The sequence below is a fragment of the Otolemur garnettii genome, unplaced genomic scaffold (genome assembly GCF_000181295.1).
Source record: "Otolemur garnettii isolate 467f Iridium unplaced genomic scaffold, OtoGar3 scaffold00046, whole genome shotgun sequence".
Classification (NCBI taxonomy): Eukaryota; Metazoa; Chordata; class Mammalia; order Primates; family Galagidae; genus Otolemur; species Otolemur garnettii.
In genome coordinates, this window is record NW_003852441.1 from 10,328,149 (window position 1) to 10,350,297 (window position 22,149).

Consider the following 22,149-nt stretch of genomic DNA (forward strand, 5'->3'; position numbering starts at 1 on the left):
GTTTTTATGTGAATGAGCTTCAATTCTTTTTTTTTTTTTTTTTTTTTTAAAGTAGGGATACCAGCAACAGATTCTCTAAGTTTTCTTTCATCTGAGAATGTCTGGCTTTTCTCGTCTTTCCTGGAGGATACTTTTTACTGGCCATTAGTTCTGGGTTGACAGTTCTTTTCCTTCAGAACTTGAAAAATGTCGTTCCACTTCCTTCTAGCCTTCATGGCTTGTGATGAGAAATACACTGTCATTCAAATTATATTTTCTCTAAGGTAAGATGTTATTGCTCTCCTGTGCTTTCAAGCTTTCTTCTTTGTCTTAGTTTTCAGAAGTTTGACTATGCGATATCCTGGTGTGTACTGCCTGGCTTTCTACTGGTTATGGTTCACAAATCTTCTTGAAAATGCCATTTTGTATATTTTGCCAAATTTATAAAGTTTCCAGTCATTATGTCTGTACTTTGTACCTTTAAGTCCTACTTCTTTCTCCTCTCCACTGGGACTCCAGTGACCTGGATGTTAGACCTTTTGTTTTAGTCCCATAGGTGATGAGACGACTGTTCATTCTTCTTCATTGTCTCTCTGTTCAGATTAGGTAATGTTACTGTTCCATATTCAAGATCGTTGATTCTTTTCTCTGTCCCCTCCTTTCCTCTGGTGAGCCCATCCACTGAGTTTTTAACTTCAGCTATTTTATTTCTCAGTTCTAAAATTTCCAGTTAGGACTTTTATCTTCTATTTCATTGCTGAGTTTTTTTTTAGTTGTGTTCAGAGAGATTATAGTTGCTCATGGAAGCATTTTGACTGATGGCTCCTTTAAAACCTTTGTCAGATACTTTAAAAACTCTGTCCTCTAGGTGTTGGCATCTATTGGTCATTTTTTTCATTGAGTTTGAGATCTTCCTGTTCTTGACATGATAAGTTGTTTTTGATTGAAATTTGTTTGGGGTTTTATGAGTTAGGAGGCTCTGAATCTTATTTAAACCTTACTCATGTTTTAGCTGATTTTCTCTAACTCTTTTCTAACGGGGAAGTGGGGGTCATTGCCTTATTACCCTCAAGGTGGGGATGGGAGTCCAGGCTCCACACTCAGCCTCTACTCCATTGAAGAGGGTTTGCTCCTTCTAACGGGCGGAGTGGGGGCTCCGGCTTCCTGTTAAGCCTCCCGCTGATGCCTCTCAGCCTAGAAGGGGTAAGAGTATGTCCTTTCTGCTCTCATGTCACTGCAGCAGGGGCGAGGGCCTAGCTTGTTACTCTGGGCAGGGGTGAAAGACCTGACTCCCCTCTAGGCTTCCTCTGACACCATCCCACGGTGGGGTGGGAGGTCTCTTTGTCATCTGGAGGAAGTGGAAGGGTGTGGTGCAAGGGGCTCATTACCACCAGGGTGGATGGAAGGGCTGGCACCCTACTTAGTTTTCTCAGACACTGCCCATGGAGGGAGGTTTGGAGAACCTCATTCCAGCCTGGCCAGGGTGGAAATCTAGGCTTCCCTCTTGTTCTTTGCTGGCAGAGGTGGCACCACCGTTTTCTCTGTGGAGTTCGGCTGGAATACAGCAGTCATCTAAAAGTTGTGTCTTGCTAAGCTGCCGTTTTCCTCAAGCTTTGGTTAGAGAGACAGGCTCTTGTTGGGGTATTTCTTTTTATTGGCACCTTTTGATTTTTTTAGTTTGCTGGCACTACAGCTCAAAGTCTGGCATGTGGGGCAAAAAGAGAACCCAGGGAACTTGCAACCAGTCATTCCTCATCTCCAAGGTCCCTAGCCTGAGTGCCTGCTCTCTACCTTTCTGTGATGTGACTTTCATATATAATGTCCAGGTCTTGTAGTTGTACTTCAGTGACAATAAGGAAAAGTACATTTACTCCACTTTCTGAAACATTTTCTCCTTTTTATATACCTCCTAACATCTATTATTTATGTGATAAAAAAAAAACAAGGCATAAAATACGTATTATTATAAAAAGCGTATATAGAACAAATATAAATTATATTACATTTTGCCTCACAGAGATAATCACTGTTACACTTCAACGTGTAAACATATGGGATAGTTTTTCTTTAGTAGATGAAGTTGTTTTTTTTAAATTGGAAGCATCATAGGGTTCTTTGGTCATGATGACCATAAATGAACTTGTGCTAGGTAACGAAAAACAAAAGGGAACTTATCAGAAGGATCCTGGGGCATTTCATGAAACCCAACTCTTCTAAGAGAAACTTCCCAAAGGCGTTGCCTTTCTGTCCCCTCCCCTTCTTGCCTCAGCCTGGACCACTGGGTCTTCTCGCCCTATACTGGCTCTTCCTTGATTGCTCCAACCCTCCACATCACCAGAATGCATCTTTGCCCCTGGAGTGCAGTTCATACTCCCTCCCTGAGGCACTCTTGATTTGGGTTCCATGCTGTCCCCCTGTCCCCTGCTGTCCTGAGCTGCATCTTCTCTGTGTCCCTTTGGTGCTTCATCCTGTGCTACCTCCCGACATAGGAAGCCCTGGGGCTGAGCCTTGGGCTCCTCGCTCTTTTGTCCCCACACAGTTCATAGCCTCAGTGACCATTGCATTCTGTGAGCTCCCAAATGGACCTTTCCACTGGGGTCAGAAGGTGATATAACTCACGCATAGCAGGGCTCTTGTTCTCCCAAACTATCCTCCCCCCAGACTTTTCCATCTCAGTGAATATAACCCACCAACCTGCATTAAAGGAAAAGAAAAAAGGGGATCAAGTGTCCAAAAAAAAACAAGTGCACACCCACTTGGGGGCCAGACTTCAATCAGCCACAATGCAGCTCCAGCTCCACCCCACTGCTGCTGAAATTTTACTCTGAGCTGAATCCTGGATTTCCTCACTCCAGTTCCAACTGATTGAGGTATAACATCAGGGTTGGTTTTCAGTTTGGATTCTATGAACATGTGTGTGTGAATGCATATACAGCAGAAACTCTGTAAGTTGACAGCCAAGGGACTATAACAACTGTTCAACATACGGAGGTGGTCAACACAAGGAACCAGGCCTACTGTACTGACATGTATATGGTCTGCAAAAATTAGGTCAACCTAAGGAGGTGGTCAGTGGGGAGCTGGGGAGGTGGTCAACTATGGAGGTTCTACGTATATCAAATGAAGTCCAGAGAGACTATATTGGTGCCTGATGCCCTCATGTCATAGAAAATGGTCCCTGAGAGTTCTAGATTAGGCTGAATGGGACTTTTAAAATAAGAGTGTTTATATCATAAAAAGTTGTAAAAACCACACCTGGCCAAGTATCAGGAGGAGTGTCTGATTTCAGTTCTGTCCACAAGCCCTGATGATTTGTTTTCTTGTTAGAAAGGTTTTGCTTGCACTAACAAACCATATTTATGAATGGGATGGAGAGAGAGAAGGCAAGAAAGCTTGTCCTATGTAACTGGGCAGGAGTTTAAAGAGTGAAAAGCAGGAGACTGGAGAACACAGGTAAGCTGATGGTGGAGAGCAATTGCTTGCTGTTGTATTAAAGGAGAGAAGACAGGGTGGTGAACAGTTTGTCACCTGGGAGGGAGATGACCTGTACAAGGGGAGAGAGCATGGATTAGACCAGCCTGTGCCAAACTTACCCCGATGGTGAAGCATCCGGAACTCACAGTGCTCTGGAAGGAGCAAAATTTGCTCTACCCCAAACCAGGAAATATTCATGTCTGTTTTGCCAACTAGAAGTGATTCTATGTGTTGAAAGTGAGGAGCCGTAATGAATGCACAGTCTCCTTCCACAGCCAGAAAAACCAACAATTTGCCAATACATGTGGAATCAGCCTCTCTTTGAGTTTTTTACATTTATATTCATTTGCCACTTTATTCCTCTGTGAGCATTTGCTAACAAACAAAGCTCTACATTTGAAAACGGCTGGATTAAATAGTCTCCATTGCCAGATACACGTGGTTTACCCCAGGGGCCCAAAGAATTGGGTTGCTGCCTGGAGTTTATTCTTAGCAAATTGTTATAGTCTTTCTCTGGTTCCCCATCTTGGCAGCAGCTTCAGTTGGTCCCTCTCTGGCTCCATTATTATTTCCTTTATATGCACAGAGAGGCTGACTTGCCCAGGGCACACCTCACTTACCAGCTGGGAGAACGCTCTTTGCCTCAATCTGCTCATCTATAAAATGGGATAAGGAGTGGCTACCTCATGCTACCTCACGTGGATTTAATGAATTAATTCACAGGAAACACCAAGAACCTTTCCTGGCACATCGTAAACTCTCAGTGAGCATTAGCTGCTATTATAATTATTATGCAGGACGGTAACTTCATAAACTCTGTTTTTTTTTTCTTTCAGTATTCTGTGGGTAGAGGAGAGCAGGATAGACCTGGGTTCAAATTCTCCCTATGCTACTTGCTGGTTGTATGTCGTTGAGAAAGTCTTTTAGCCACCTGGAGCTGTACTTCCTCATCTTTGTATGTTTGTAGTATTATAGGGTTGTGCAGAATAAATGAGACTGTGAGCTCCAAGCAGTCAGCACAGCGTCTGGCCCACAGTCGGGGCCGTGCACGTGTTAGCACCGTAGCTCTTTCTCCTTCTCCATCCTTACCCCATTTCTTCTTGGCTTTAACCATAACTGTGGTCTTCCTGAGTATTCCTGCACCCTTTCCTTGGTAAAGAAGGGCCTGAACAAAGTTGGGAAGTGGACGAAGGTTTGTCTCTGCTCCCTTTTTGCACACTTAGGTTTCATCCCTCAGCCTGTCCTCACCCCCAACTATGGCCACCTACCTTTTCACATTTCCTCCCTCTCCTGAGCCCGTAATCCTTCTGCTGCTCACTAGCCACTGTCACTGCTGTCACAGACTCATTTGCGGACTAAATGACCTTCTCAGGATCTTACATCTTGAAAACTAGGTGAGGACAGAGGAAGTGAGCAGCCATTACCTATGGAGAATGAATCATGAACAATGGAAATTCAGGAAATTTTTGTACAAGACATCTTCCCTGGAAACCAGGGAAACCTCAGATTATAACACAGATGAAACAGCATACTCGAGTGTCTAGAAAACAGTGGAAATGATTGCCTATGAACGTGATGTAGGAAAGAACGTCTTTGGGAGTTAGGCCAACTTCAGATGGGCTTTGGGATCAGGCCATAGGAACTGTGATCACAGGAACATAGGCAAATAACTGGCTTACCCTTCCCGAGCTGTAGGAAATGTGAATAAGTGTGATTATGACACATGGTGATTATGATTATGAAATTAATAATCAGGTGAAAATGCCTGCCTAGTACCTGAAATAACTGACCACTCAATAATTCCTCTCTTGTTCCCTCTCTTCCTTCCTTTTTTCTTTCCATTCTCCAGGCTGAAACTTATGGAGAGTTGACAAATTAGGTTATTTGTTTTACACTGTTGTTGAGTTGTAAGAGTTCTTTATATATTCTGGATACTAACCCTTAATCAGATATATGAGTTGCAAATATTTTTCTTCCATTTTATAGCTTGCCTTTTTTCTTTCTGGAGATTATATCCTTTGATGTACAGAGTTTTAAATTTTTTTTTTTTTTTTGAGACAGAGCCTCAAGCTGTCCCCCTGGGTAGAGTGCCGTGGCATTACAGCTCACAGCAACCTCCAACTCCTGGGCTCAAGCGAGTCTCTTGCCTCCGCCTCCCAAGTAGCTGGGACCGCAGGCGCCCGCCACAACGCCCGGCTATTTTTTGGTTGCAGCCGTCATTGTTGTTTGGCGGGTCCGGGCTGGGGATTCGAACCCGCCACCTTAGGTGTACATGGCTGACGCCTTAGCCGGTTGAGCTATAGGCGCCGAGCCCAGAGTTTTAAATTTTGATGTAGTCCAATTTATCTATTTTATCTTTTGTTTCCTGGGCTTTTAGTATCATATCCAAGAAGTTTTTGACAAATCCAATGTGATGAAGCTTTTCCCCTATTTTTATAGTTTTAGCTTTTTACATTTAGGTCTTTGATCTTTCTTGAATTGATTTTTTTTTTATTTGAGACAGAATCTCATCATGTTGCCCTTGGTAGAGTGCCGTGGCATCACAGATCATAGCAACCTCAAACTCCTGGGCTTAAGTGATTCTCTTGCCTCAGCCTCTCAAGTGGCTGGGACTATAGGCGCCCGCCACAACACCCAGCTAGTTTTTGGTTGTAGTTGTCATTACTGTATGGCAAGCCCGGACTGGGTTCAAACCTGCCACCTCTCATGTATGTGGCTGGTGCCCTAGCCGCTGAGCTACAAGTGCCAAGCCTCTTCAATTAATTCTTTATGATATTGAGTCTTTCTAACAACAGGCTGTGGATTCTCATTTCCTTTTGCCTTCTCTGGTGTCCCTCAAAAGTTTTCTGTATAAAAATCTTGCAAAAGTTTTAAAATTTTATTATTTTTGTTGCTTTTCCCCCAAATGTAATTTTTGTTTTTTATTTGTTTAGTTGGTTAATATTAATTTCTATATTTACTTGTACTCACCCACAATACCTAATTCTGTTCTTTGTTATATCCATTTTCAGTTGATTATCTTAGGTTTCTATAAACATTGTAAAGTTGAAAAATTATGAATTGTGCTAATTTTATAATTAGCAAAGCTATATAATTCACAGCAAGATTTAATATGACTTTCTGAGACATATGACATTTGAAGTCTCAGAAAGTACCTCACCCACACACCTATCCTGAAATTACTCAAAATACTCCAACTAAGCAAGAAATGAATCAAAATAAAGGATTCATAAATAGGAATGATAGGGCACAAACCCCAGCAAACCAATGAGCAATGACATAAATCAAACCTAAACCTACTGTCCAAAATTACTGCTGGTATCATAGTTATTACATTTAATGTAAATGTAAAAATTAATTACTTAAAGAGCTGTGATACAGTGTAAAACTATTTAATAAAAATATGAATCTGTACTGGAAAAAAGTAATTTTGCATTGAGAGGGACTAAAATTACAGATTCAGAAGTAATAATAAAAATTATATGAAAATTCTTGATCCTTGCTAATTTTAAAATCTGGGTTAAAATGAATGATATTGTCAGAAAATCTGAATTTAGAAAGTTGACATGTGAAGTTGAATACCTGAATAGGCCCATAACTCTGTAAGAAATTTTAAAAGTGATTTCAAAAATAGCCTTAAGGAGAGGAGCTTAGCATGATTCTCATCTAGGCAAGAGGATGCCATGACTTGGGCTTCCACGTTCAGAGTCTCCTAGATTTGGCATTTTCAAATCTGGGTATGTTCCTTCTCTGCTCAGAGCCTCCATTTTCCTATCTTTAGAATGGGAGAGTTCCACCACATGGTCCCTAAGGTGCCTTTCTAGTCTCAGAGTCAAGTGTGTGCACATGCGTGTGCCTGTAAGATAGATCACATTACTTTCCAAGCCACACTGTGCACCAGAATCAGCCGAGGAGTGCTTTATTTCTTGACTCAAAGGCATCTGGAGTTGGGCAGCAGAAATGTGTCTGTTAAGAAAGCACCCTGGTAGCTAACACAGAGCATTTATTGAATGCTTATTATGTGCCGGGAATTATTCTGAATATTTCTCATGTATTCACTCAACCTTGAACTCTTGCAGACCCCAAACACACACCAAGTGTGCCCTGTCCTTTTAGGTGACACCAACATGGAGTTGCACACAAATGCCAACTAGGCAGAGACTTCTCCTGGTAACATTTGGTCATGAGGAGGTCATGTAGCTGTTATAGAATATATTACCTTGGCTCGGCGCCTATAGCTCAACCGGCTAAGGCGCCAGCCATGTACACCTAAGGTGGCGGGTTCGAATCCCCAGCCCGGACCCGCCAAACAACAATGACGGCTGCAACCAAAAAATAGCCAGGCGTTGTGGCAGGCGCCTGTGGTCCCAGCTACTTGGGAGGCAGAGGCAAGAGACTCACTTGAGCCCAGGAGTTGGAGGTTGCTGTGAGCTGTAATGCCACGGCACTCTACCCAGGGGGACAGCTTGAGGCTCTGTCTCAAAAAAAAAAAAAAAAAAAAAGAATATATTACCTTAACCTTTGTCTAGATTGACTTTAATATGAAAACATGGTTTAAACATTATCAGAGATAAACCTCAGATCTCCCAAAGCCCCAGATTCTCAGCTCCAATTTAGGAATTTAGGTTAGGGGATTTCGAGGCAGCCAGCCCCGCCCTTGTCCTCTGTGACTACATAAGAAACAGCAACTTCGACAGAGTTTACACCAGGCAGTGAGGCACGAGATGGCTGCATGGAAATACTGAGAAGGTATATGAGGTTATGCAAACACATAAAGGGTCTCAGAGCCACGGCTACCCTTCTCACAGCTTCCCCTAATTAACAGCTCACATTAACGTGGTGCAGTTATCAAAACCAGGAAATGATCACTGCCACAATACTGTTAACTCCAGTACTGACCTCATTTGAATTTTAGCATTTTTCTCCCCTAATCTTCCGTTTCTGTTCTAGAATCTGGTCCAGGGTCCCATACTGCATTTAGCTTTTGTGTCTCCTTTATCTCCTCCAATGACAGTTCCTCAGTCTTTCCTTATCTTTTATGACCTTGATACTTTTGCGAGTATCTGCCCTTTGTTTTATAAACTGTCCCATCAATTACGTTGTTTTATTTTGTTTGAGATAGGGACTTGCTTTGTTTCCCAGGCATGAGGGCAATGGAGTGATCATAGCTCAGTGCAACTTCCAACTCCTGGGCTCAAGCCATCCTCCTGCCTCAGCCTCCAGCGGGGGCTATAGGTGCACACTACCATGCCCAGCTCCCTTTTTTCTATTTTTTGTACAGATGGAGGTCTCACTTAGTTGCTAAGGTGAACTCCTGGCCTCAAGTAGTCCTCCCACCTCAGCCTACCAAAGTGCTAGCATGGCAGTTGTGAGCCACCACGCCCAGTTCAGTTAGCTTTTGAGTGATGTTTCCTCATGACTGGGTTACAGTCCTTCATTTTTAGCAAGAACTACCCAGGAGTTGTGTCCTTCCCTTCCCAGGGCACCATGGCAGGGACATATGACACTGATAGACACACCCACTGCTGGTGATGTCTGCCTTGATCAGGTGGGGTCTGCTGGGTTTCTCCACTGTGAAATTATTCTACCCTTTGGAAGTAGTAATATTTGGGGGAAGTACTGTCTACACTCATATCCTATTTCTTCTCAGATTCTCACCAACAGATTTTAGCATCCATGGGTAGATCTTGCCTGCAACAGTTATTGTGGTGTCTGCCTAGGGGTGAATTTTGTATTTCTCTGATTCTGCCCATATTTATTAATTAGAATTCATTCATTTTTTCTCCTCCATTTATGTTTTTATTGAGTTTTCTATAACATTCAATTACCTGTAAATCTCTGTAGACTCATGAGTGTTCATTTTATTCTGTGAATTATAATCCAGTGATTGCTTGCTTTCTTGTTTGAATTGTCCCAGCTGTGGCCATAGGAGGCTCCTCTATCCTATGTCCTTTCAAACATGCCTCATCTTTTTTGTAGTGTTGACTTATTTTTTGCCACTGCAAGAAGTGCCAGTTTTATCGTGTGTACTTCCTGCCCTGTCCTAGAACCAGCTATTTCTCTAAGTTGCCCTGATTCCTTTTATTGGAAAATGGTATTTAGAAACCAAGATCTGGGCACTAGACTGTGATTGTTGCTGCAGGGACATAGTTGTCTCTGCAGACAGATCTAAAAAATATAGGTGTGTATATTGATCCAAGTACACACACACACATCTTTTTAAAAGTTTCTATGTGTGTCTATCTATGTAGACACTGAAAACCATGAATTCATCCTAATTCCTCTAGTTCAATACCATGGGGTCCATCCCAGCCTGCTCCCTTCCTGCTTTCTTCAACAGGGAGAGACTGGCTCTAATTTTCTATATTTACTTATTTGTTCACATATATGTTTTAGTATACATATAAAGAATGCTCAGCATTTTCAACCCATATCCCTATGAGAAACAGATTTGATTACTAGAAAACAGTATTTCTACCTAAAATAGTTATTTTTGTCTTTAGTCTTACAGTATCTGGTCAAAATGCTATTTTCAAGAGTTACTTAGGTCAGTTTTTCCTTTCCATCTCCCCTTCCATGTGGTTATGTTAATCATTTATAATAGTTAAGTTAATTTGTTATTGTTTCCCACTTTTGGTCCTCTGCCCCCATATCCTGGTTGACCGAAATGATTTGTCTAATTCTGGGTGTGTAAAATACTGCTGTGGTTCTCAGAGCCCAAGCTGTGCATACAGAGGTCCTCGGGGAAGGGTCACTCCTTCCCTGTCCCTGTTTCATTCCTCAATCCTGCCCACCCTTTTTTCCACCCCCACCTCCCATGGTAACCAACCCCTAGAGTTTCTGGTGTATCCTTTTGTATTGGAAATGAGAATTTCTGTACTTAGATCACCATGGAGATTCTGTCCTAAGCAGTCGCGGGAGGGGAGTGGAGCAGAGAGGGAGGGGAGGGTGGAACCTCCAAGGACAGGAAAGAAGGAGTGACCCAGAATGGAAGCTCTCAGGGTCAGCCCACATCTGCCTACCTTGGTGATTCTCTTTATTCTCACCTGTGGGACCAGGGCTTCAAAGCATAAACCTGGAAGATTCCAAAACACCAAGAAAGCAGTGAAGGATCCCAGTCAGAGCCTACATGCCCATCCCTCTCCCCATGAAATACCCTCATTCCGCCCTTCAGCACAGTATGAAAAGGACCCTAAGAAAAGCAGCCTTCCTTCCTGCCCCACAGGGCTTGGGGGGTTGCCCTGGGAAGCCAGGCCCGGCAGACACCATGCCTCTGACCAGTCTGAGCCTTAGGGAGGATGACCCTGCCTGCATCAGGGTCACAGCAGCATGTGGAGAGGAGGGAGCAGGGCTGCCTCCCTCTGTGCCCTTTTGGATCACACTGACCCATCCCCAACTCTAGGCCTCTCTGTCCTGTGCGAAGGCCCGGTAAGGACTATGAGTCCTCTTCACTGGGTCAGAAGAGGAACTTGGAGGTGGGGGCAGGCACTGTTGTTGTTGGTTGTTTCAACACTACCCCACATTGGTGGTGGGGGCGGCATTCCTGGCAGCAGCTGGAATTTCACAACGGGAGCTCTTCTTAATGAGATGGGGAAGGGGGTGCTTTGCTTGCTAAGCTTTGAAAAAAGGCATCATCCTGGGGAGAAAGGGTGTCATTGTCTTCCCCTGGCACCTCTGCCCTAAAGCCATGGGGTTCTGCTGACAAGTCACAAGAAACGGCTGGAGACTGACTCACCAGATGGAATGAGCATGCCCAGGGTCAGGCGCGCACTGCTGTGTGCTGGGTAACCCCAGGACAACGCGGCTCAGGGTCCCTGGCTGGGCTCCATCTCCCTGTCCTCTGGGCTCCCAGGGCCCTCAGGTGAGTCCTGCCTCTAAGAAGAGCTCTAGATGACTTCATAGTGCCAGTGAGACTGACCCACCAGAACTCTGCCCAGTGCCCTGAGGGTATCCCGCCCTTCCATGGAGGAGCAGTCCCAGGACACTGTGTTCTAACCCCTTCCAGGATAGGGCTGAGGATGTGGCCTGCATCTTGTGTTGCATCCGTTATTATAGTGGGGTGACTCAGCCCACCTATGGCACAACCAGCTTGGCCATCGCACACCCTGGGCAGACGGGTGTTTTAAAACCCAAGTCACTCAGCTTCTGCTCTAGGCTGGAAATGCCTGGGTCTCGTGAGCCACCCAGTCGTCACCAGCACAGTCCCCAGAAGTGCAGTGCAGTGTCCCCTCTCCAACATACACTCCTGTGAGCCCCCGTCCTCTCTCTGGAGGACACAGGTATGTGCTGGGCAGCCGGCATGGGCTGACGTGGTGGTGCTCAGGATCCCTAGCACCTGAGAGTCCAGACCTCTTAGAGCAAAATCTTGTTAATTGAGATTAAGGTTACTGGTTTTATTTTTCTTCCAGTAACTACCTCTGGCTATGCTGAGGGGTGGTGTATACAGCAGTTAGAAACCCAGACTCCCTAAGTTCCTATCCTGGTTTTGCCACCTCCTAGCTGTGTGACCTCAGGCAAGTTGTTTAACCTGTCTGTGGCACAAATTTCCTATCTCTTCATCCTAACCCCCCCGCAGCTTCCCACAAAGGTATTCTGGCCTTCATTCAGCCTCTCACTGCTAAGTTCCCCTCACCCTGCTGGTGGCCCTTCAGGGAAGTATCACCAAAATAGCTCAAGCCCGGTTTCCATCCACCTAGGATCCAGCCCCCATCCTGACAGGGTGCGCATCTTTAACTTGACCAACTGTGAGACGTCAAGCTGCCTTCTCTCAGCACGCTGCCGCTGCAGCTGCCGTGGCTCACAGGTAGCATAGGAGCAGCTGAGCAAGTTTGCTGGCTGAGGAGATAGTGAACTGAGGAGCGCCGTGGGAGCACTCTCACCCAGTTATCCCAGTCTGTGTAGGGAGCCTCTGAAAACACCTCTGCCTTTGGCTTTGGAGAGAGAAAGAAGAGCCTTCCAGAATGGTGGAGACCTCTTTCCTCCTCCCAGTCTGATAATGGTGGGCTGAGTAGGTCACCGTGCCAGTTCTGGACTGACACCTCCCTGTAAGCCCACCAGGATGGCTGCAGGCCCCATCCCTGACAGCTCACTGTGGTCCCTAGAACTTTAGAATGCAGCATATTTGGCACCTTTTATCCTTACAGTTGGGTCTCAGCCATATTTGGGGAATACAGAAGTCCTACTTGATGCACTTTCTGTTTATACTAGTGTTAATTCTTCTCAGCCCTGTCTCCACCCCTGACTGCTTTGAATAAGCCCCTCATTTCCTCTGGTACCCTTCTATATAATGAAGGACTTGTGGGAGACCTCTGAGCTCCCTTCAAGAACCTATCTTGGGATTAATGGGGGAGAAATCAGCCTCTGAGGACAAAGGTGGCTTCATGACATCTAGGCCAGCCACACTCATCCATCTGAAGCTCCCCCAGCAGGGACTGACAGACCTGAGCTTGAACAGAACCAAGCCAGAGAGCGACCTGTGTCAGAGCTGTCACTGAAGACAGAAGGTGTGTCCCATGACGCCCACCCATGCCAGCACCCGTACAATCCAAGGTGGGGGAAGGGCCTAGAAGCTGGACACCTGCCCACTCTGGCCTGAGATTGGTGGACTCACTCCCTGAGCTACCTGTGCAGGAGTAGCAAACAGAAGAACCAAAGTCCATTGTGAATGTTCATGGACGGGCCTGAGGATGTCTTCGGATATCCAGGTGCCACTAATGGAAACATCCAATCTCTGTCCTGAATTACAAATAAGAGCTTTTCTGAACTTACCCGGCCGCCTCAACAGTCAGAGGGCATGGGACCCGGAAGGTCAATCTGTGTCCCAGGCCAGGCCGGCACACTGGCACTGTGTTCTAGGTCCTTGCCAAGCTAATTTTTGCACCCAGACCATGGCATCTGCTGCCTGTTCTTTCTGGAATGCCCTTTCTGGAATGTCCCTTCTGCAGAGAGGCCCCCCAACCGGATAAGAGTGGAGGGGTCTCTATTGTACCATCTTTTCTTCGTAGCAGTGTCTTGCCTTCTGGGATTACCACTTTCTTTGTCTATTAAATCACTCAGTGTCTCTCTCTCCCATCAAAGAGCATGCCTGCTTGTTCACTGCTGTCCCTTAGTGCCTGGCACATGGTGGAGTGGAGGCACACATGTGGCCTCCTGTGTGCCTGCCACTGCCACCACCCTGCTTCACAATGTATGACCCACCCGGGACATCAGTGAAGGGATGCTGGGAAGTTTGCAAAGGGCTTAGTTTTCACTTGGCAGATGGTTCCTCCCAGGCTGGGGAAGCAGGAGGATTTGCCTATGTGGGGCCTCTGTGAGCTGAGTGCTCCAGCCAGGCGGCCGGAGCCGGGTGAGGATTTCTCATCTCTTTGCATGTCATTTGCATGGCTCAGCTCTGAGCTCTCTGCTTCCTCTTCTGGTTTCCTGGTTCTGAGCTGACCACTGCTTCCCCTGTGATCTGGCCTGTCCAGCCAGTGAGGAGGTCTACCCAGAAGGGACGAATGCAGTGACGTGCCCAAGGGCCGCATGGCACAGCCAGCAGCACGGCAGCACTTGCACTGGAAGCTCTCTTGGGGCCTCGGCTGTGGCATTTGATCTTCCCCACATGCCATCATCATTGTCCCCGCTTTACAGATAAATAAACAGAGGCTCGGAAAAGCTGAAGAATTTGCCCAAAGTCACACGGCTAGCAGATATCAGAGTCCATACTGGAGTCCAAGTCTGTTGGACACTAGAGTCGGACCTAATCGCCGTGCCCAACTGCCTCTTGTGGCTTCCCAGGGGTCCTGGGGAGCCCTCACATGGAACTGAGGAGCTGGGCTGGTCTTGCTGGAAGCTCTCAAGTCCCTGTCTGGTGCTAAACCCCCTTCTCAGGCCCCCTCCCTGGTGACTTTCCAGCTAAGCCAAGCACTCTCTGTCTTTCCTCAGTAGGACACAGAAGGGGGCCAGGCCAGGTCTTTGGATAACTGGTAGCATTGTCATGCCTCCGAGAAGGGGAAGGAAAATGGCAAAAGTGGGGGCTGAGGCAGAAAAGGAGCAGGTGCCTGTGACCCGGGCACCCGGCAGTGGATGTGACAAGGTGGGGTGGGGAGACATGTGAGGACAGCCGGGGCCTGTGACCTGGGCACCCGGGCAGTGGATGTGACGAGGTAGGGTGGGGAGACATGTGAGGACAGCCGGGGCCTGTGACTTGGGCACCCCGGCAGTGGATGTGACAAGGTGGGGTGGGGAGACGTGTGAGGACAGCTGGGGCCTGTGACCTGGGCACCCGGGCAGTGGATGTGACGAGGTAGGGTGGGGAGACATGTGAGGACAGCCGGGGTCTGTGACTCGGGCACCCCGGCAGTGGATGTGACAAGGTGGGGTGGGGAGACATGTGAGGACAGCCACCCTCAGCACATTGTGGGAGATCCTGGGCCTTTTCCTCAGAAACAGGCTCCCTGCTCTATCCCCTTGGGGTCCTCCTGCCCAACTGTGTGAGGTGTGGCCACTCCCTGGGCTCTTGGCGACACTCCCCTCTTCCCAGAGGAGTAGGCAGCTTCTCTGCTTCCATCACTGACCACTGACTTTCTACACCTTTACCCAGTTCTCCCGTAGGGGTGCCCTGTCTTGCTGCTCAGATGGGTCCGCAGGAGTTCCTGCCCAGGAGGCAGCTGTAGCCCCTGGTGCCGTGTACCTGGCGCGGCCAGGCTCATGGCACTGGGCTGTGCGTGCCTGCACCTTTGCCACTGCCCAGCCTGGCCCTTGCTGGAAAAGGAGCACAATAGGCTGATCAGCATCTGTTCCCCCCTGCAGGCAATGACTCAGGATGCAGCCTGGGGCCACGACGTGCACGGAGGACCGAATCCAGCATGCCTTGGAGCGCTGTCTGCACGGACTCAGCCTGGGCCGCCGCTCTACCTCCTGGTCAGGTAGGTCTGAGGAGGCTGGAGAGAGTCCTGAGGGCCCACGGAAGCCTCTGGGGCTGTGGTGGGTGCTGGACCAAGCATGGAAGCTGGAAGGTGCAAGTCCCCGGGCCTTGCCTGGGAGGTGCCTGGCACAGCACATGACATCAGTCCTCAGTGGGTAGCGCTTTCCCCTGTGACATCGTCCTCATCCCACTCAGGGCTGCATCTGGCTTCTTGAAGAAAGTATCAAACCTGCTTAGAAATACTATAGAGCTGCTGGTGCTGAAAGAACAGCTGGGAATTCGTGGGCAACACATCCCCGCCCCGAATTCTCATGTTTACTTATTTCTAGCTCCCTCCCCAGCCCTGACCTTCTCTTCCCTGAAAAATAGGAAAGAATCTCAGCAGAGCTTCAGAGAGCAGGAGGCCTCTATGTCCTCCACTACCCAGGACTGAGAGGCACAGGCCTGGGCAGTTGCATCTCTGAAGGCCTAGTTGCCATAATTGCTCATGCTTGTAAAGCTCTCTCACACCCCGCATCACACTTGCTCCCTTAACTGCTCCATGAGATGGATACCCACTGGGCCTCCAACATGCCTGGTTCCTCCCTACAGTGGGACCTTCACACCTGCTGCCTGGAATTCTTCTCTGGGAGCTGCACACAGTTGGCTCCTTCTCATCCAGGTTTTAGATCAAATGTCAACTCCTCGGAGAGGCTTTCCCTGGCCTTTGGACTTAGATCTGGATTAAAACTAGTTCTGATCAGCTGTGCAACCTTGTGAAATCCACTTATCCTCCTGTGACCCCACTTTCCCTGTCTACAAAATGGGAATAATAACAGGAACCACCTTCCTCAAGGGAGACTGGGAGCCTCCATGGAGATAATGTATGCAGAGGTCTAGCACCATATTGACACATAGTAGGTGGCCAATAAACAGTTTTCCTTTTTGCCTCTTACCCAGATCTTAATGGAGCCTATGCTCACAGAGCTGGGAACCAGGGGCATCATTGGGTAAAATAATACAAAAATATCTGAGTTTTGCTAATTTTACCAAACCTATGACCATGTGGACACACACTGTTAGGGGCCTGCAGGGCTTTGGAGGGAGTCTACACATGTGATGAGGCCTGCAGCTTGAGCTCCATGAAATTCAAGGTCAACCCGCTTCCACCCCTGCTGCAGTCACTTCCCACTCCACATACACACAGCACCCCCCTGTGACTACCCCTTTAATTTTTAGGGGTTTACCCTTGCTGACTTTGGAGAAACAGACTGACAAAATAAGAAAGTCTGGGGAAGTTACTGAGTGACAAAGTGCTCATTGTAGTTTTTAAAATACAAATGGTTTAGTTTCCCCTTCCTGACTTCATTGCCAGGCAGTCCTGGGAAGCCCCATGGCTGTCCCAGACTCAGTCCTGTGTCCTGGGGTGGAGCTCACTATGGTGACTCTCTTTATTTCTCATCAATTCATCAGTTTCTGCCTCTGTTCTAACTTCCCTGCATCTGATAGTTACAAGTACCCAGGGTAGGAAACCATGCCAGGGGAGGTTTGGGAGAACTGTGCCCTCCAGGGGTGCAGGCAGTAGTCATGGCAAGTTCACTGGCCTCATCCCAGCCTGAATCTCCAACCCCTGTGTCTCTCATCTATGCGGGGTAGGAAACTTGTTACCATGTTTTGGTGGGATGTGATCGTGTTGAGTGTTGCTCTGGCATTTGGAGAAATGCTCCAGCACGTTCTCTTAGACTCTCTTAGTTTAGAAAGGAATATTCCAGTGCAATCCCACATTGGAAGGTTCCAGCATAGACCTCCCCTGACCTTCTGTATGGCCACTGCCTGACTATGGCCAGAAAAGCCCAGAACTGACCATCCACCTCTCTCCCTTTTCAGCTGGGATGTGTCTAAACTGCTGGACCCTGCAGGAGCTGGTCAGCAGGGACCCAGGCCACTTCCTCATCCTCCTTGAGCAGATCCTGCAGAAAACCCGGGAGGTGAGGCAAGCTGGGACCTGAAGGGCAGAGCTTGGGTGGGCCTCAGAGTCAAGAAGTGGGTCCCAGGGAAGCCTGGGGAGGCCTGGACTGCCCTGGGAGGGGCTTGGCAAAGGCTCTGAGAACCCATGAGTTTTGTGTCTCAGCAGTGCCTGTGCACTGAGCCTTCTAGAAGGGGCGTGTGCCTGTCAGTAAGAACCCCCAACCCATGTGCCAGGGTCCTGTGTTTAAGCTGCGCTGTAAGTCAAGGCATTGACTAGAAGGGAAGAGAACACTTTGCTGAGTTCCTTTCTCAAAATGATCCATAAAAACAAAGACAGGAAAAAGAAAACTGATGGGAAGGGTGAACTGAAGCCTCCTCTGACAGTTCCATCATTGGGCTTTTCTGACAAAGGAGAGGAATGTGTTTAGTGCCTCTCTGAGCTTGGGCTCCAGAACAGCTGTGAGTCCCAAAAGAAGATTCAGGCTCTTGCATAGAGAATTATCTTTTAAGTTTTTTTAAAAAATTATTTATAAATACATCACTAAGTTGGAAAACGTGTCACTTGCTCCCTTAGCGATCCCTGTAAGAAGGAACTCTTAGTTTTTATCAAGACACCCAAGATTCCAATCTTGGCACCACCATTCACCTGATGCTTTCACACCCTCACCCCAAGCAAACCAACTTAGAAGAGTCAAACTGCCTCTGGAGTGCTAAATGTATGAGTCAACCCAGATATAAAGACCCGACCACCACACAGCAATAGGGGAGGGTTTTGTAGAAAGATCCATGTCTCATATGTACAGGACAGAAAACTCGTCATCATATTTTGGTGGGACATGGTCGTGTTGAGTGTTGGTCCAGCATTTTCTCCTAGACTCTCTTACTTTAGAAAGGAACATTCCAGTTCAGAAGAATCAAACTACCTCTGGACTGCTTAATGTATAAGTAAACCCAAGTCTAAAAGCTCAGCCTTTATATTCATAGAGGCAGACACATCGTCTCTGCAGTATAAAATGGAGAATTCTGAATCTGTGCCTGCTGAAGTCACCCAGTACAGAAGACATGGAGGGGCTTTCTCTGTGTCTCCAAACCTACAAGTTCCTGGATGGTCTGAGAAACCTTTAGCATGTTGACCGAAGCGTTCGAAATTGCGTGCTGTGCACATACTGATAGGGGCTGCAGTGGGCTCCGTCAGTGAGACAATTCACAAAAGAACAAATACAACTTTTAAACAAATATGAATTAAAAAATTTGCCTCAGTAATAATAAAATAAATGTAAATTGAAACCATAATGAGACAGACGTTGGCTAGCAAATTAGCCAAAAAAAATAAAAAAGACAATAACCAATGCAAGAAGCATATGGTAAAGCTGGTAGTGCTAGATATTTTTGAGGTAAAGATATCTAAAAATATTGTGAAAATTTCTGTACATCAAAAATATCTATAACTGCCAACATCATTGGCACTATGTCTCAAAGGTCATGGATATGTTCATATCTTTGATCTGTTGATTACACTTCTTGGACCCTATTCTAGATAAATAATCCAAGTTATAGAAGGAATGTGCCCTATGGTGTTCATGTGAAATACTGAGAATATAATCTTCAATGTTGACAGTGAAACTAATAAACTATGGAGATCTTCCAGAATAAGATGCAGCTAAAAATAATGAATGTTGGCTCGGCGCCTATAGCTCAACTGGCTAAGGCACCAGCCACGTACACCTAAGGTGGCGGGTTCGAATCCAGCCCGGACCCGCCAAACAACAATGATGGCTGCAACCAAAAAATTGCCGGGTGTTGTGGCGGGCGCCTGTGGTCCCAGCTACTTGGGAGGCTGAGGCAGGAGACTCGCTAGAGCCCAGGAGTTGGAGGTTGCTGTGAGCTGTGAGGCCACGGCACTCTACCCAGGGGGACAGCTTGAGGCTCTGTCTCAAAAAAATAAAATAAAATAAAATAAAATAATGAATGTTATTCAGTAGTATAAACAAAAGTTAATGTTAAACAAAACTGCATCAGTAAGAGGTGTTAAATGGTTCAGGGGTACTGAATAAACATTGGAAAGATACAGTCCCATACAGCAGGGTATGGCAGGATATGATTCACAACGCACAGAAAATAAAATTCTAGTTGGATCGAAGATTTAAATTCCAGAAAACAAAGCTTCAAAGAATAGAAGAAAATATATGTGAACCTTTACGTGCTGCTTGTAGAAAAAAGCAAAAATCCATAAAGGAAAAATTGACGCTTAAAATTTCTGTACATCAAAAATATCTATAAAATTAAAAGACAACCAACTGGGAAAAAAATATTTACAACACAAATTACAGGTAAATGGATAACCAGGAGCTGGGGGGAAAGTGTGGTCTTAGAGACCATATAGTGAAACTGCAATTACAATGCTCTATGTAATTTAGAGAAAACTACACACACTCTGAGTAGACCTTGGTGGAGGAAGATACGCAGAGGGAGGGGACGGTATAAGGAAAAGTACATTGAAACAATAGCTGTACTTGGGGTTGGAAGGGGAAATTCTGAGTGTTTTTTTTTTTTTTTTATTTACTTCTGTTCCCTACATTTTTGTCTTGTGGACACACTGCTTTTCACTTGAAAGACAGAATGAGAAAGCGCTGCCGTGTGCTGCCCCAAGGAGCCCGGCACCCCCGAACGAGCCTCACCCTTCCTCCCATCCTCTTCACAGGTCCAAGAGAAGGGCACCTACGACCTGCTTGCTCCCCTGGCCTTGCTCTTCTACTCTACTGTCCTCTGTGTAAGTCCAGGGTGGGCCAGGCTGGGAGGCGAGGGAGGGGAGGGAAGCACGACCTCCCTTGGGGGACACAGCCCTCCTACCTCTGGGGATGAAGACTGGCAGAGAAATGGTTGAGCAATGACATGTGAGATGGGTTTCAAGCTTCCGATGGCTTCAGACTGGCCATCTAGAGAGGCCTCTAGGAACTCCCTGTGGCAGTCATTGTGCCTGGCATCTCTGGGCTCCACGGAGGGACCCTTGTCACCTTCTGTTCACAAGCCACCAGAGAGGTCCTGTGTCCACCTCAGCTTTTACCCTGGTGGTCAGTTTCACCCCGTGTGTCATCCCCTGCATTTACCAGACCAGCGGCACCCAAAGTATGCATTGACTCATTCCACCCTCAAAAAAGCAGCATTGCCTCTAGTGAGGATATTTAAGTGAAGGCATTCCCCCAAACAAATGGCAGCAATGGCACCATTTAGAATGACCCCTAAGGTGACAGCTTCCCAGCAGGGCTCTCCTAAGGTGGCTGAGCTTTGTTCTGTTGGGTAAAATGAGGCCCTTACAGGAGAGACCCCCCTCCCCGCCCCGCACCAACATGTCCCTCGGTAACTCACTCCCTGCAGGTAATGTCCAGTTCTTCCTGGTCTTGTCCTGGGACACACTGCTGCCAGGAAATGTGTGCTTTCTGTGAGGCATTCCAGGGAGGGAGCAGAGGCTGTCCGGGAGTATCAGTGAGCTTTTTCTCACCCAGACACCTCTGCTTGCTGCCCACCTCCCATCCTAGACACCGCACTTCCCACCAGACTCAGATCTCCTTTTGAAGGCAGCCAGCACTTACCACCACTTCCTGACCTGGCCTGTTCCTTACTGCAGCATCTGCCAGGAACTGCTCACCTTCATTGATGCTGAACTCAAGGCTCCAGGTGAGTGGGGCCTCTGCCTGAAGCAGAGCTTATGTGATCAGCACACTTCTGGCTATTCTGATACCATCCTTTGGCTGTGATCCTTCTCACCTTGCAGCCTGGTTCAGCTCTGTCGGTGTCCTGGTTTAAACCTTTGGAATCTTCTCTTCATGGCACTGTGAAGCATATGATGGTAAAATTTGCACAAGTGGAGAGCAGTAACACTGAAGGTAGCTCAAGGAGGAATTCTTAGGGGAAGCTGGAACAGGTGTTCAGGGCAAGGAGACCTCGCCATTTGGCCTGCACCTCTGTTCTGCTTGGCCAAGGAGTCCCCAAAGCTGCCTGGGTCAGAGAAACCCCAGAATACTGACAAGAGGCCTTGCTTGTTCTCTTTGCCCCAGGAATTGCATGTGTTGGTTGGTTCAGTTCTGGCCAGGGAAGGTGGCTGGTGCCAGGAATGGGTTGGCAGCTGCTGTGACAAGTGTGGACAAGGACTTGGAACTCAGTTTTTATTTGTGGGATCTGAAAAGTAGGAGTTCTTGAGAGACAGAGGATATTGATATAGACATGAAAATGAGATCTAAGGAAACTATGACAGAGCAAGAGAAAACAGAATCAAGTCTGACTTACTGAGAGGTGGCACATCACGTTAGTACTCAAAGGAATAAAGTGACATAAACATCTCAATAAATGCCTCTAATACACTGATAAAATTCAACACCTATTTTGATATTCAAAACCCCTCAATATGTGGAAACTATTACTATAGAAATGTTTTTAATATGGTAACAGCCCCAAATGAAATGCTAGAGGCATTTCTTTTAAAGTCAATAATCTTTTTATTTATAGGTATTTTGCATATGCAAAAAGACAAAAATAAAGAATATTTTCTCTTCTAGAGAAGAGAAAATTTTAATTATTTAGAACTCAAACAATTGTTTACCTGTCAAGACATAGATTCACTTCAACAAATAATTGTCAGAATAAGAAAACAAGTAGTTAAGAGCTTTTCCATAAACCAGCATTAATCAGTAAGAAAACTTAATGAAAAAAATTACAATAGCAAATAAAAATAAAGAATAAATAAAAGAACATTTAATAACTAATATAGAGAAAACAGATTTTCCTGAAGAATAAATAATTGAAAAGAGAGATTGTTGGATGAAATCAATATTGTAATACCATCAGGT

At 46.5% G+C, this 22,149-nt stretch overlaps 1 protein-coding gene across 1 annotated transcript in view; it reads left to right on the forward strand.

The window, feature by feature from the left end:
• The window catches only part of PIK3R5 (phosphoinositide-3-kinase regulatory subunit 5), a 78,770-nt gene that overhangs the window by 35,328 nt on the left and 21,293 nt on the right, over positions 1–22,149 (forward strand). Inside the window, exons 2-5 of the mRNA XM_003791098.2 lie at positions 15,244–15,359; positions 17,225–17,325; positions 20,007–20,075; positions 20,842–20,980. Coding sequence (XP_003791146.1) covers positions 15,257–15,359; positions 17,225–17,325; positions 20,007–20,075; positions 20,842–20,980 — 412 coding nt within the window. The 5' untranslated portion in view covers positions 15,244–15,256. The remainder of the gene's footprint in view (positions 1–15,243; positions 15,360–17,224; positions 17,326–20,006; positions 20,076–20,841; positions 20,981–22,149) is intronic.